General features: G+C 57.8%; 2 protein-coding genes across 5 annotated transcripts; both read right to left on the reverse strand.

Annotated features, from left to right (window-relative positions):
* Nucleotides 1-96: 96 nt before the first annotated feature.
* LOC125136594 (collagen alpha-2(XI) chain-like) lies at nucleotides 97-7,488 on the reverse strand. The gene is made up of 8 exons (XM_047797450.1): nucleotides 7,187-7,488; nucleotides 4,477-4,626; nucleotides 4,124-4,334; nucleotides 3,504-3,666; nucleotides 1,769-2,044; nucleotides 955-1,032; nucleotides 233-295; nucleotides 97-102 (listed from the first exon to the last, which is right to left on the reverse strand). The coding sequence occupies exons 1-8, from the start codon at nucleotides 7,266-7,268 to the stop codon at nucleotides 97-99; spliced, it is 1,029 nt and encodes a 342-aa protein (XP_047653406.1). The 5' UTR covers nucleotides 7,269-7,488.
* Nucleotides 7,489-8,638: 1,150 nt separating this feature from the next.
* On the reverse strand, nucleotides 8,639-15,436 carry RXRB (retinoid X receptor beta). 4 transcript variants are annotated; one of them, XM_047794796.1, is made up of 10 exons: nucleotides 15,027-15,436; nucleotides 14,103-14,350; nucleotides 13,443-13,599; nucleotides 12,903-13,082; nucleotides 11,509-11,681; nucleotides 11,010-11,139; nucleotides 10,676-10,808; nucleotides 10,469-10,560; nucleotides 10,043-10,148; nucleotides 8,639-9,903 (listed from the first exon to the last, which is right to left on the reverse strand). In XM_047794796.1, exons 1-10 carry the CDS (start codon nucleotides 15,256-15,258, stop codon nucleotides 9,756-9,758), a joined length of 1,599 nt encoding a protein of 532 aa, XP_047650752.1. In that variant the 5' UTR covers nucleotides 15,259-15,436; the 3' UTR covers nucleotides 8,639-9,755. The 4 variants fall into 4 exon arrangements, with proteins under 4 accessions (XP_047650752.1, XP_047650754.1, XP_047650753.1 ...); XM_047794798.1 differs by having other exon boundaries at nucleotides 10,676-10,733; nucleotides 15,027-15,414; XM_047794797.1 differs by having other exon boundaries at nucleotides 10,469-10,572; nucleotides 10,676-10,733; nucleotides 15,027-15,414.
* Between the last annotated feature and the right edge of the window lie 123 nt (nucleotides 15,437-15,559).

Raw genomic sequence — 15,559 nt, forward strand, 5'->3', positions numbered from 1 at the left:
CAACAGGGAAAAGAGGTGACTCCAGAATCACAGAGCAATGGCAGGAGACGTGGACACTGAATGACAATGGCTGTACTGAGACAGACAAGCAGACGGCTAGGTCTGGAGTGACCAGAAGACAGAAGGCTGTGAATGGATACGACCAAGAGCCCTCCGGCCGACATGGGGCAAGGGGAGTGGGTCGCAAACACCCACCACCCCCAGTTGGGGTGAGGGTGGGGGATGGAGTTACCTCCTCAGGGGGTGGCAAGGGGCTTGACTCCAGAATTCCTTCCTCTCCACCTGGGGTGGGGTCCTAACCCCAAGGGGAAGGGAGAAGAGAGGAGCAGGGGGCAGAAGGAAGGAGAGTGGTTAGTGGAAGGGGAGGCAAAGCAGCACCTCGTCCCCCCCTCCCGCCCCCAGAGGACAGGGTCTGTCTGTGCTGGGGGGTGGAGGAAATCTCAGATCTTGCAGCCCCTTTGGAGGGGGGACCGTTTGGGGAGAGTGAATCTCCAAGGTCAGAGGGCTTTGGGGGCAGAGATCTGGATGCCCCCGTTCTACCTGCCGGTAACCGCTGCCTCTGGTCCTGGGGGGGCCCCGGGCAGGGGGGGGAGCTGCCCGCCGAGCTGGGCGCCGGGAGAGGGGAGGCTGGCTCCGCGCGGGGCCAGGACCTCCACCAATTCGAGAGGACCTCCAGTCTGGTGAGGGGGACGCCTGCCGGGCCGCTGACCTCTTGGCAGGTGGGGTAGGCTTTCGGGGAGGGGTCCGACGCCCCCTGGGGGAAGGGGGAGCCCTGTGGTGGGGTCTTGGAGGCCGCTGCAGCAGAGAGACACGAGGGAGGGGGCAGTGAGGAAACACCCTTAATCTCTGTATAAGGTGGCTCTTCCTACGTGTTTGGAGGGGACGAAGGTGTCATAGATGTTTGCAAGGGGTGGTGGGAGGAACAGGAGAGAGGAAGGGGTCCCTCAAGTTTACCTGATAATCAGGGGTCGTCCCCGTAGTCATCTCATCGTAATAGGGGGGCTCGTAGTCATAGTAGAGAGACTCAGTGGACTGGGGTTAGGGAAGGGGTGGCGGGAGGAGGTGGGAAGGGGGTGGGGGGGAGGGCGGGGGGAGGAGGTGGTGTTGGGAGTTGGGGATGAAAGGGGGATTAGGAGAGAGATGGGGGGAATGGGTCCCCCATGTGGGACAGAAGCAGACATGATTAAGAGATTGACCCTCCAGTCTTCAGACCACTGACCCCAGATCCTATCTGTCCCTCTAACTATCAGGACTCCACCTGAGTCTCCTCATTCCCGTCCCCCCACCACAGCCTCTTATCCAACACCGCTGAGTGCAGGGGCCAGAGGCAGGCCCCCCACCTCGACACCTGCAGAGCTTCACTCCTCCCTCGGGACTCCCTCTGCCCTCTACCCCTTCCCCACTGCTGCTACTCCCGGGGCTCACCACTTCTGCTTACTCCCCGGTTCTGGCTCTCCCTGCCCCTGCTCTCCCATCTTCTGTCCCCAAGCCTCAGCCCCATGCCCGCCATCTCCCAATCTCTTAATTCAATGGAAAATCCAAGGACATAGTTCCAAGAAGACTAGCAGAGGAGGAGACACAAGGAGGGGACACAGCTCCCAGCCATGAATTCTTCATAACGACTCTTTTTATTTTTAAATGAAAATAAAAAGGTTGATGAATGAGGACTGGGGGTGCGTGGGTGATGGGAAATAGAGGGTATGGCTGGGGAGGGGCCCGGGGGAGGGGAGGACAGGAGGCCAAAGTAGGCTGGGGAGCTCTGGGACACCGGGGGAAGTTCCCCTGGGGAGATGTGTGCGTGTCTTCCCTCCCTGGGGTGTGCTGCAGTTTGGAGCTTGCCCAGCTCCCTCACCTGTCGCTGGGGCTCCTGGTTTTGTGGCCTGTGAAGTCTCGGTGGTTGCTGCTTCGGAGATCTCTGGGTTCTGTGAGACTGTTGTTTTGGAGGTGTCTCCCTCCAACCCCCCTCACACTCCAGCTCCTTCTGTTCACAGGATTCGTAGGCAGCTTGCACCCCCGGAATGATGACAAGCTCCTGGACATCACCCTACAAATACAAGAGGAAGGAACACCGGTGGAGGGAGGCAGAGAGGGCTTCCGGGAGACAAAGGGTATGGTCTGGGACGAGGGGTAGGAGCCCATCTGAGGTGAGACTGGAGAAGGTCATTATCTACCCTCCAGGCGCGCAGTTCTTCTCCATTTTCAAAGGACCTTCTCTCATAATCCCATTGAACCTTCACAACAACTGGGAAAGCAGGACAAGGATCTTGAGACCCGTTTTCCAAGCACAGTCCGTTCATAAAAATTCAAAGAGACAATGACTGGCCCAAGGCCACTCGAAGTGGTAGAATCAGGCATAAAATTCAATGGCAAATGTGGCTTGGATCTGGAGTGGCTGTGGTTGTAGCGTAGGCTGGCAGCTGTAGCTCCGACTTGACCCCTAGCCTGGGAGCCTCCATATGCTGCAGGTGTGCCCCCCCACCCCAAGAAAAGGAGTAGAATTCAAGCCTTCCAACTCTAAATTCAACTCTTAGCCTATACCCCACCCATGTAGTCATGCATGAACCTGTTCATAGGGGCTTCTGGAGACAGTGGCCCAACCTTAGCTGCTTTGGCCTTCCACTGATAGTGACAATGAGAATTCTCAGGACCTCTAGCAATAGGGGAGGGAGGCCACTTCTGATTTCCAATGGCATTTACACGTGGTGCCTAGCACACCCTGCACTGCCTTGTAGTTTGGGGTTACTACTCATCTCCAGAGCAGACTTGGTAGCTCCTTGGAATGAAAGAGACCTTATAGTATTCTTCTGTGTTCCCTCTGGCATTGGGCCAGCAGGTTTTCAGAAAATGTTGACTGACTGGGTGGGTAAATGGACAGCTGGCCGGCTGGCTGGCTGAACAGGGGCTCAAACGCTTGTCTGAGCGGGACGGTTGACAGATGGTGAATGTATGTATGTATGTATGGGTGGACGGGTGGGTAGAAAAATGAGAGGCTCAGAGTAGATAGAAAGAGTGGGTAGGGAGATGGACGGAAGCAAATAAAGGCTTGGATGGAGAGCAGGTGGGTGAAGAGCTGGGCGGGTGAACTGCTTGCATGGGTAGACGGGGTGGGTGGGTGGAGGGAGGAGTGAATAGATGCGGGGATGGGCTAGAGAGGATGGATGCTCGGAAATACAGATGAATAGACGGATGGTTTAAAGGAGCGGCTGCGCAGGTGGGAAGATGTGAGTGAATGGTTGAAGGGATGGATGGACGGGTGGGGGGACTAATGAAAACCAAGCGACAGAGTAAGTGACTGTGGACAATCCTGCCATATAAGTGGGTACCTAGTTCTCCTACAAAAAAAAAAAAATTTAGCCCTGAAAATAGGAGACGGAAACATAAATTTATGAGAGGAAAAGTGAAGGGTCAGGACATAGGCGGATGGAGTCCTGAGGTCAGCAAGGGCGTGGACACAAGATACAGGACCCCCCGCAATCCTGCCTTTCCCTGAGAGCACTGGTTACCTCAAAGACTTCTTCATCCAGGATACGAGCACCAAAGATGATCACTCCATGGGTGTCCAACACTGGACGAGCACTTCGGGGGAGGGGCCGGGTGACACGCTTCTTGCAGTCAAGGATGAGGGTGACAGACTGGCCCTTCACAGCCACAGCTACGCGGTGCCACCTGGTCATGTGGGGGGAGAGGTTCAAATGACTGACTGAAGTGGGGCAAGTCAGGAGGGCTGGGGAGCAGCTGATGGAAGGGCTAACAAATCACTGATAACAAGGGGAGTAACCACAGCAGCCCCCATTCACCGCGTGCTTCCAAGGCACCAGGCATGATGCAATCATTTCCCCATCGGATGCTCACCTGTCCATTATCCATACTTTTTAGACATAGAAACTGTGGCTCCAAAAAGTCAATAAGTTGCCCGAGGCACAAGCTATCTGCAAGCATTTAAACTCTAAAGCCCAAACTCTGTGCTAGAAGTGACTGGAGTTTGGGCAGCAGGTAAGTGAGTTGTGGCCCAAAGGGCGGGCAGGGTTTCCTAGATTAGGGAGTGGGGGTTCCAGGGGCGGGGGACCAGAAGGGAACTCCTGAAAGAATAGGCCAGACAGCCCAGAGGAGCAAATTGACTTACTTGCCATCTGCTAGGCTGAGGCCTCGGAAGACGGGCTGAGCCAGGGGCTGAGGCCGTCCTGTCTGGTCCTCATACAGGAAACGGACGGGTCGGCCGAGCTCCAGGCCCAGCTGTCGGACACCCTGGGCACTATAGAGAGTCAGGAGCGGAGCCTGGAGGCCAGGGCGGGTCCGGACAGCAGTCAATAGAGAGAAATCTTTGGGAAAGCCTCCTGGTACCCAAGAGAGAGACACACACAGGTGGAATGAGAGGCAAAGCGAGCTGTAAAGCCCTTTCCTTCTGGTGTCTGATCCCAGCCTGAACCCCCCCGCCCTCTGCCCCCAGCTCTCATTACTCCAGCACACTACCCATACCTGGGAAGAGCTGGCGGGTGGGTGCACTGAGCTGGGCAGGGCGAGACACTCGGTAGGCCACATCAGCAGGACAGACGCCCCTCGTCCTCCGGACGCCATCAGGGAGGGAGGGGAACCTCAGGGCCCGAAGCACATCCACGGGCGATGCACCTGGAGGAGTCCACGTAGGTCAAGGGGAGGGACGCTGTCTCAGGAGGGCCCAAAGAGGGGACACCTGGGGCCTAGGGCTCAGCTTCCTTGGGCTCAAACTCCCTAGAAGATAAGTTACCTCTCCCTTACTTGCTCTTGAACGGGCCCGAATGGATGGGAAACGAAAGTCACCTGGAAAAAGGCAGGGCTGACCCTGGACTTGGCTGGGGCCACCCTCGACCCCTTCCTCCCAGCCTCTCTCCCTCTCTCCATCTTTCAGCCTATGAATCTGTCTATATTCTCTCTTAGTCTCGCTCTCATCTCTCCACCTGCCTCCCCATTCCTCTGGCTCTGTATCTGTTGGTCCTTCTCTCTCCCGTCTCTTCTGTCTTCCTTCATTTCCCTGACACATCTTTCCTTTTCTCTCTCTTACTCCCCTTCCGTATCTTTTAGTCTCTGGCCTCTGTCCCGAGTCTCCAGCATAAACAACATCTGGGCAAACGATCATCCTGGGCACGGGAGGTGCAGGGGGGCCACCAGGAGGGAGCAGAGAGGCAGCTCTATGGGGAGAAGGCTTCAAGCTGTTGCTCTTCCCATTTGGGGAGGTGGGGACGATGGAGGGGAAGGAGATACAAGAAAGAGTCACACCAGCGGCCTGGGTCCCGGGCTTGGGAGATGGGTTAGGAGGGCGGGGGCGAGAGGGGAGCTCAGCTGCCACGCGGAGCCGGAGCAGGTCCAGGGCCCTAAGCCACACATCTGTGGATCCCATCAGAGTCCTTGCCCAAAATCCAGGCAAGCTCCCCACACCTGGAACTGCGACCCTGCCCCACCCCACCCCCACCTCCCAGGATCCAAAGACGACTCAGGCCACTAGCGCTGTGCACGCAGAACTCAGCTGCCGAGGGTCACCTCTCCCTCACCTTCTCCCCAGGACACATACTTCTCACACCATCAGCTCCAGACTGGAGACATCCCCAAGAAAGTTCCAGCAAAACTTTCATAGAAGTGTGGGGCAGGGCAGGGGCCGGAGTGATCAGGAGAGCAGAGCTGGGTGGGGTGGGTGAGGTGGGGCGGGCAGGCAGAGAAAAGGCCCTTTGAGTCCAGAAGCCGGGAAACCACGGCCTTGCCCCCTCCCACCTCCCTGCCCTAGCCTGGCCCCCGTGTGTGGCAGCTCTGCAAACACCAACACACAAGGACTGCTTTGAGAGACGAAGGGTAAGTGAGACAGAGACACAGAGACTCACAGAGACCCCAGGCCAAGGAGACCTCAGAGGCCCCCACCTCCACCAAACCCCAGGAAAGTGCAGTTCCATCCTATAGATGACTACCCGTAGGTCTGCCCACTCATCTTCCACTTCAAGCCATGTATGTGCCCCACTGTCACTGGCCTCAGTCCGTCTCAGTGTCCCCACTGGTGGCCCTGTCACCCTCATCGTTCTACCTCTGGCCCCTCAAAGGCCCCATCCTTTCCTCTCATGAATCCCACACTAACTCATTTCCCCACAGAGACCGACTCTACCCACTCAGCACCCAAATAACATCTCAGCCATCTCCCTGCCTCCATGTTAAAGGAGCGCTTTTCTCCCTAAAAAAGATTCCTGGAGTCCTCAGACATCCCACGCTTCACTTTTCTGTCTCTAAGCTTCATGCTCCTCCTATCTTGAAAGGTCTTCCTTCTGTAATCGAATCTAAATCCTTTATGTGGCTTTCTGACCATTTTCTCTCCTGAGCAGAGAAGAAATGAATATTCAAATTATATGCAAATCACCCCCCCCCCCAGTGTTTCCAGGGGTTGGTGGACTTGTTCCAGCCTGCCTAGTACCCAGGTACTCCCAGACTCCTCTGTGATGTCAAATCCCCTTTGCTAGGAGCTAGGACTTCTGGATCCTGGGAAAAAGAAGGAAAAGACTGGGATGGTGGATGCCCGGGTCCCAAGGGGAGCCTGGCTGGCCGGAGGGGGAGGGGTGGGGCAGGAATGCAAAGAGTTGGCTCCTGCCTCAGACACCTGATCCTGGCCTGTCCAGCGGCCGTCCTGCTGGCAGCCAGCCCCAATGCTCCCCAGAGCCAGCCGCGTGGCAGCGTCGAGGGCACAGGGAGGGGGGAAGGGGATCCTGTTGGGGAAGCCAGTGGGACAAATGGTCCAGGCATCCCTTCCTTCTCTGTTCTGACCCAAGGATGCTCCCCTCTCAAGCTCAGAGATGCAGACAGAAAGACCAGAAAACAAATATGTAAACTTCACCCATCGACACTGGCATCTAGCCCTGACTCCAGCACAGGCTGGACCACTCAGACCCTGCTGGAGGACCCCAGCATCCAGCCCCACTCACCCCGCTCAGGTGATTGATCCTCCACCATTCAGCTTTATCTGCCTTCCCTTAATCACTTCAGGGAGGGAAAGAGATCCCCACTCTGGCTCCAAGGAACCCAGGTGTCTTGCCCTCCAGCCCAGACTCTTGACCCTCAAATCCCATTCTCTGACTCCGACGCTACCCTCACTCCTCAGGCATCAGCTGTCCCCTGTCCAGAGGTATGTGGAGCTCCAGCCTGATTCGGATGACCCAGGGGTTGGGACTCCCCTTACCTGCCCAGGCCGGGGCCGCGCTCAGCCCAAGCACCAGCGGTACAAGCAGGAGGAGGCGATGGCAGCGGCTGCACCGCTCCATGGCTAGCGCCCGGAACGCCAGGTCCCAGGGACCCAGGGGCCGCCGGAGCCGTTGAACGCCCCGAGGCTGACAAGAGAGGGTGAGCGGGCTTGGACGCCGGGGTCCCGAAAGAAGTCAGAAGCTGTCGGGTGGCGACAGCTCTCAGTCGCTCAGCTCCATGCAGCGAGGCGCCGTCGGGGCTCCGGCGCTGCTCCCTCCTCGGTGGCCGCCGCTCCTGTGTGTCCCCGGCCACCCCAGCGGCCCAGAGCCCCCACCCCGCTCCCGCCCCCGGCCCAGCCTCCTCCTCCAACCTCCCGCCCACAGGCACCGAAGAGAAACCCCACCCTCAATCTCCACCTGGTGGTGGCGGTGGTGCGGGGTGCGAACGGGAACCCTCCCTCGCTGACCCTCGGACCGCCCTCTCTGCTTCTTGCAGGCACTCAGTGGTCTGAAGCCTAGGATTCTCTTTTCGGGAACCCCAATAGCTCTTCCCCAGTCTCCTTCGCTTTTGGGGGGACCGAGACGTTCAGTCACAACCTCCCTCCCCGTTCCTCCCCCTTGGGGGCCCAGAGCCCCCTTAGAGCAGAGTCCTGGGCGGGATTTAGGGCACAGTGGGAGGGGAGAGGCGGGCCTGGGGGTCGCTACCTCCCCTCACCCCATCAAGTCTCCATAATTATTTCCCCTCGCCCCGCCCGGGGTAATTACAGAGCGGGCCCGAGGCGGGGTATTTATAGACAAGGCTATAGATAGAGACTGGAAGAGACCTGCAACTCGACGGTCGCGGGGAGCGCGGTGGGGTGGGGGTGGCGGGCGGTCAGAGACCCACAAACAGGCTAATCAGGTCCCAGGAGATGAAAGGGGGAACGACGCAAGGGCGCCCGGGAGCCCAGGTGGAAAGGCAGCCAGTGGAGAGGTGAGGGGGCCGTCGACGCTGGTTGGCAGAGTCCGGGGACATGGGGGTCACTCGGGGACGAGAGGCCGCCTCCAGGCGGGCAACGCCTGAGGAGGCCGGGCGCTCAGCGCCCAGTGCGCCCCCACGAACGGGCACGGCGCCGGGTCTGCCCGGAGCCCGCGGCGCGGCTGGAGGGAAGACCAGAGCGAGCTGAGGCGCCGCCGCCCGCTGGCGCTTGGAGGGCGCAAGCGAACAAGGCGCCTTTGAGAGTCCGCCGCCCCCCTTCCTCCTCCGGCCGGCCCCGCCCCCGGCCTGGCACATCCTTTCCCCCCCTCCGCGACAAAGCGCGCCTTGTGTCCCCCACCCTGCGCCCGCCTCTCAGGCCCCAGGGAACTTCGGCGGTGTGAAGGGAGCCCTTCGAAGCTCGGACCGGATACTCGCCACCCCACCACGCGGCCCGAGGCAGCGCTAGCCCCCAACCCCAATACAGACGCCTCAGTCCAGAAAACAGCGATTTTAATTTGAAAGCGACTTTAAGTGAGTGAAAGAGAGGGGAAAGGAACCCCGGAGAGAAGAGCTGCAGGGCAAAAATCATGCAGCCCCTGCAGCCCGTCTCTGCTGGCGGGCCAACCCCCCTCAAGTCTCAGGCCAGGACCCTGTGTTCCCGGCCTACACTGTGTGCGCCCAGGGCTGGGGGCAGAGCTGTGACGGTTAGGGCGTGAGGACTACTCACCGGAGCACCCCTTCCCTGCCATCACAGCCCAGGCCCCTTCCTCAAGTTAGACAGGAGGGGCTGGGGGGGAAGGCCAGTGCTGAAGAGCCCCAGGGACAGACATCTCAGGGCCCTGCCTTTCCCAAATACCACCTCCACCACTGGCATTTCTTAGTCAACCTGGGAAAGTACAGTACTTCTTTGAGTCTAACTGCAAGTCTCTATCCTCAGAGGAAATTAAAAATAGCAGATGGGTTCCTACATCTCCACCCTCCCCTTAACCACCACCACCTTTTTATTTTTCAGTCTGACTGCAGAAGGAGGTGAAGTGTGAGAGGGGACTCTGGACAGGAGACAACAGCAGCACCCCCCTCCCCTTCTTCCAGAGTAGCCCCCATCTGCCAGGCTTGGTTAGAGGAAGGCCTGTCAGAGCCTTACTCCCATGTCCATCAGTCTGGGGGGCCTGCCCCCCAATATCCATCTCTGGGGGAGTTCCCATTTCCTCTCTTCAGATGGGGGGCTAAGTGAGGCAAGATGGGAAGGAAGCAAGGTCCTGGGAGCACGACCAGTGCTTTGTGCTGGGGGAAGGAGAGGTCTTTTCAGGCAGGGGATGAGAAAGTACCCCAAAGCATGGCAGACCCAGACGAATGCAGAGACTTGAGGCCACTGCAGGGCCAGGTCCAGCCCTCGCAGTGATGGGGGGTGCTCTCTGGCTTGGGATGTCAAGTAAACCCTTGGAGGATTTACAGACCCACCACCCCATGTGGAGGTCTCGGTTCTGCCCTGTACTGCTCACCCCACCAGATCCTGGGAACACCGCCCCTCCCCACCCTGCCCCAACGCTCGGAGTCCCTCTCTGATGTGCCCTCCTCAAGCGTGAGGAACACCACATCTGGGTGTGGGCTCAGGCCAGCTGGTGGGGAGCCTCAAGCATCTCCATGAGGAAGGTGTCGATGGGGGTGTCGCCAATGAGCTTGAAGAAAAACAGATGCTCTAGACACTTAAGGCCGATGGACCTGAGAGCAGGAAGACGCAGCAGCAGCTTGGCGAACCTGAGGAGGGGAGGGGAGAAGCGGAGTGAGAGCTGGAGGCACTTGGGCCCTGAACATACCGTTATGCCCCACCCACCCACCCCAGGTCCTGCGGGAGCCTCAGTTCTCACAACCCCTCAGACCCACAGCTGCTTCTCACCGTCCCTGCTGCTCAGGGTACTTCTGTTTGCAATAGGTCTCCAGTGACGCGTACACTTTCTCCCGCAGGACCTCAACCTCACTGGGGTTGGAGAGGCCCTTGGCATCTGGGATGGCAGGGGAAGAGAAAGGAAGACAAATCAGATCAGGACAAACATGGTCCTGTGACCCACCTGATGTCCCTTTTTGGGCCCCACCTACATGCCCTTCAGCAGACGCCTGGCAAGGGAGGCAGGGCGCAGTGGGTTTGTGGGATGGGGTCAGAAAGAGAATCTTATCAGTGGGGACGGGGGTTTCTTGTCAGCTGGGAGCTTTCGAGGTAGAGGGTCTTACTGAGGGGGATAGCTGGGTAACTTAGGAGTCTCCGAAGAAGAGGAGGCTCCAAGGCTGCCTTGGTCTTGAGAGACAGGGGTGATCTTCCTCTTACCTGGATTGAACAGAATGATTGCCCTCAGGCAGCCAAGTTCTGTCTTGTCCATCCTCATGTCACGCATTTTGGACACTAGCTCTGTCAGCACCCTGGAGAGGGACCTGCAGGTCACTCAAAGGTCACAGCTCAGCCAGCCTTGGACACGGACCAGCCTATAGCCCCACCCCCTCTACCTAGAGGCCAGCCTAGCCGAGGGCCACTGACCGGTCAAAGATGGCTCCCACGCCTGCCGAATGGGCTGAGTTGCGGTGCACATGAAGACCTGTGGCGAGGAGGATGCCATCCCGGACGTCAATGGACCGGTGAGAGAAGGAGGCAATGAGGAGCTCGTTCCAGCCTGGGTGGGGGGCAGCGAGGGTCAGGAGCCGGGGATCAGGCGGTGGGATTCAAAGCATATCAGGGGAAGAGAAGAGGAGGTGGCAAGGTCAATGAGATCGGCTCCCCGAATCGGCAAGGTAAGGCCACTGGAGTCTCTGAAGGTCGGGAGGTCTGAGAGGGGTCAAAGGACAAGAGGTCCAAGGGGTCCAAGGCCACTGACCTGCCCGTAGCAGTATGACCTGGTCATCCAGAGGCAAGGAGGAGAAGTGTGGGATCCTCTTCGCCCACTCAACAAGTGTGAAGAGCTGTTTGTCAGCTGCCTGACAGATGTTAGTCACAGGGTCATTCGGCTGCGGGGGATGAGGGGTGAGAGTCACGGAAAGTTTGCAAGTACACTGGGAGCCCCCCACTTAAGAGGCTGTTGACACCCGCTCCTTATGAGCCCCATCTGAAGCAAGTCCTTCTCTCTGGCATTCATGAAAACAGTGATTTATCTGGGACTTGCCTGTGGTTCTGCAAGTGGGTTGTCTGGGGATCGGGGACAGAGGACGCTACCACACCCACCTGGGAGGTTTGAGAGACCCTGCTTGGAGCACTTCCAGTCCCGGGCAGTGTTAAGTGGGTTGTAAAGGGAAGGCGGGGGAGGGGGAGAGAGAGTGGACCTAGACCCGGCCCCCCCACCCCATCAGGAGGAAGAGTAGACTGACTCCACCACTCACGCTGCTGCCGCTACCCCCGGTTCCCCCAGGACCCTCAACGCCCTGGTCACTCTTCTGCTCCACGGCAAGCTCTGCCTCCAGGATCCTGTCCACGGGCATCTCCTCAGGGGCTCCCCCAGCCCCCTCCCCATCCCCGTCCTTGTCCTTCCCTCGCTGGCGCTCCTCCTGTACCGCTGCGGGGGAAGAAGGAAGGAGAAAAAAGTGGAAAGTCAGCAGCCAGTTATGAGGAGATTCCAAAACGTCCTTAGGGCCTTATCAAGGTCTCATGGCCTTTAGGAGATATTTATAGAAATTGCAAAAGTCACTTGAAACAACAGCAAACGTGGGGCAGTCTAGAAGCAAGCATCATAAAAGGACAGATAAATAAACCAAGAAGGAGAAGTAAAAGGGTGGGTACAGGAATAAGGGAGAAACCTAACATTTAAATTGAGGGTCTACTTCACACTAAGAAACAAACTAGGCACACATTAACATTCACTCAATTATTATAACAACCCTGTGGGCGCTTCTCCCCATTTTTATATTTTTCTTTGTTTTCTGGTCTTTCTTATTTTTTTAAAAGATTTTTATTTTTTCTATTATAGTTGATTTACAATGTTCTGTCCCCATTTTTAAAGATAATGAATTTGGAGTTCCCATTGCGGCGCAGTGGAATCGAATCTGACTGGTATCCATGAAGATGTGGGTTCAATCCCTGGCCTCGCTCAGTGGGTTAAGGATCTGGCGTTGCTGTGAGCTGTGGTGTAGGTTGCAGACGCGGCTTGGATCCCACATTGCTGTGGCTCTGACGTAGGCCAGTGGCTACAGTTCTGATTGGACCCCTAGCCTGGGAGCCTCCATATGCCACAGGTGTGGCCCTAAAAAACAAAACAAAACAACAACAAAAAAGACAAAAAAAGAAAAAAAAAAGAATTCCAGAATCAGACTTCAGAAGATAAGCTAGAGATTTAAAAGAGGGAAAGAAGCCCTGACGTCTTCAGTAAAGGCTGTAGCTTAAGAGGGCAGAATCCTAGAGTTTGCAGGAGAGAACACAGGGAACAGGGAGATGGAGACCAGAGTGGATGCCCTGGGTCAGAGAGGAACAACTCTTTAGGTTGGAGAAGGTGAGCGAGGTGGGGAAGGAGAAGTGATCCTAGCCTAGCACCAGACCAGGGAGGCGCTGGAGGTGCAGGTCACAGGGGCAGAAGCATTAAGAAGGAAACTCAAGGGACCAGACCAGGGTCCCAGGGAGGAGAGCTGAAGAGGGGAGCAGAGAGAAATCAAACACCGCCCTCTGGAGGAGAGAAAGAAGAGTCCGGCCTTCCTGAGGTACAGTCTGTGCTGAGGTCTTCCCTCCCCCTCCTGCCTCCTCTCCCACCGGGCAGACTGGGAGGCCTACGTGAGGAGGCCCTTACCCTCCCGCTTCATGCCTGTGGCCAGGCACTTCTGATAGCGGCAGTACTGACAGCGGTTCCGCTGGCGCTTGTCCACCGTGCAGTCCTTGTTGTCCCGGCACGAGTAGGTCAGGTCCTTACGGATGGTGCGCTTGAAGAAGCCTTTGCAGCCCTCACAGCTGTAAACCCCGTAGTGTTTGCCTACAATGGGAGAGGAAGAGCAATAAGACTGTGTGTAGACCCTGCGCCACAAACATGCTTGCCACCCTCCCCCCAGCAAATCTAGTTTAAGTCTGCTCTTTGTTTGCCAAGTAGAGAGACGGGGAACCAGGATGTGAGGGATGATCCAGCCTCACTCTTCTTATGTTCAAAACCCTACACCAGCCCCCTCCTCCCTCTGACCACTCCACATCCCAAATCTGAGCTGCAGGTTCCTTAGCTCTCATCAGAGCTCCCCAGCTCACTTGCTCTAACGCAACCTCAGTGGCCCCTGGGAATCCCACAGGTGATGGTATATGGAACACTCTTTCTTCCTCCCTGCTGGTCCTCTGAGTCTCATACCTGAGCTTCGGTCCCCGCAGATTGCACATAGCCGTTTGCCAGCCCCAGGGCCACCTGGAGGGGGTGGACAGTGCAGGCCCCGGACCCCTAAGACTGGTGGCTTCACATCTTCAGGGGGGCCAGACCCACCCCCAGGGAGCGACACTGTTGAGTTAATCTGGGATGGGGGAAATAGGGAAGTCACAGGAAGACTCATTGGGAAGGATAATTTTTCAGAGGTGACAGAAATCACTCCCTACCAGTAGGCAGGGCCCTGCATTGCACACTACAAAGGGCATTATTGACACTGCAGTGCCCATGAAGGGCCACCCCCAATGAGCACAACCCCAAAGAGGATGAGACATAAAGGTCCCCCTGAAATTGTGCAACACAATGGCCCCGAGGGCTTGTATCTCAGAAGGGCAGCTGGAACAAAAAGGGCAAAAAAAAAAAAAATCACTAATAGATGGAAAGGGACATCAAGAACACCTGGGTTCTTTTATAGGGTCGGGGAGGAGGCGTGTACTGAATGACCAGTCACTTCAGGAAGGGCAAGGGGTCTCGAAAGGACTTCAGGCCTGGCAGGTCAAGGGGCCATGGGGAAGTTCACTCAAGGATGTGGGGTCACAGGAAAACAGGAAATGAAAGTGGAGAGTCAGGAAGTGGGTCACAACCTCTCACCTGGGGACTGCTGACAGGCCCGGAGAATCCTGGGGGAGCTGGAGGGGGCAGACCAGGGGACCCCATGGAAGAGCTGATGACCGGAAAGGGGGAGCCCAGTGGGGGGGGTGGCATCGGGGGTGGGGGTGGGGCCCCAGAGCCTCCAAGGGATGCAGCTGCTGAAGGTGGTAGGGGTGGCCCAGGAGGAGAGGGGGGAGCGGCCCCCTGGGGAAGGGGATTTGGGGAGGAACTATCTGGGCTTCGGGAGTCTGGGGAGGGGTACACACAGGCAGACACACAGACAGGAGAGACAAAAAGAGAAAATGAGTCTTCTATCATCCAACCGGAGACTTTTAATTCTTTCTCTGATCCCCCACCGCACCCCCACCCCACCCCACCCCACCCACCCCTTCCTAAGTTCAGAGGTACCCTGCTGTCAAACAACGGCTTAACTCCTAACTGTGGTGAGAGGAGGGGGTTGCCAAAGAAGAGGACAGTTCAGGTGAGGCACGTTCCAAGCAATGCATTTGGTCACCCCAGGCCTGGGGCATCTCGTGTGGGTGGGGCAGCACGTGGTGTGGACCAGTCAGCACCTCCATTCCCAGCTTGTAGCCAAACCAAGCAGGGAAAAGAGACAGGCGGAAGAGACCCCTCCTAGGACGCAGAATCTGCCTTCAAACGTCCAGAATCCTCAAGCTCAAGGTCTACTGTCCCACTCCTGGGATCTCAGGAGTGTAAGGCCTCAAGCGGCCACCCCTCGGACGGCGGAAGCTCCCCTTCCCCGCCCCGCCCCGGGGGGAGGGCGCTAAGGCCCTCGGGAGGGAGGGGACGCGTGTTTACAAACAAGGGGGCGGGAGCACCTGGTAAAGAGCATCAGGGGAGGGGGGGTAGGGGCTGCTGATAACGCGGTCACTGCCTTGCCTGTCCGTCTGTTAGGACACTCACCCCGCCCGCTGTCGCCCATCCCGTCCCGTCCAGCCTGCCCCGGCTCCGGCTCCGGGGTTTGTTGTTCTCCGGCTGTCGCTGCCGCCGCCGCCGCTGCGGGATCCAGCCAGGGCCGTCGCCGCCGCCACCGGGACGCGACCCCACAATGCATTTCTTTTCGCACCCCCACCGGCCCACACTGCCCTGCGGCATGCCGCTGGGGGAGGAAGGGCGGGCGAGCCGCCCAAGACATGATTCCTGGCTGAGTGTAGGGATGCCGAGAGGGTACCAGGGATTCTCAAGAACTGATCGGGGAATTCGGCAAGCACGAGGAAGCCCCAGAGAAAAAGACTTTGGCCTGAACCGAGTCAAATTAAGCGCTTCGCTCTGCTCTGTACCCAAATGACAGCGCCGATGTGGCAGCCATCTTGGTATAGACGGGAAGTCTCCGCGCTAGTTCCCGCCCCCTCGTCTAGTTGGAAACCGAGGAGGCGGTCTCCTCCCGCCTGTTAAGCGGCCTCGCCCAGCATCCCCTCAAATAACCTCCACACTCG

This window comes from Phacochoerus africanus, chromosome 9 (genome assembly GCF_016906955.1).
Source record: "Phacochoerus africanus isolate WHEZ1 chromosome 9, ROS_Pafr_v1, whole genome shotgun sequence".
NCBI lineage: Eukaryota > Metazoa > Chordata > Mammalia > Artiodactyla > Suidae > Phacochoerus > Phacochoerus africanus.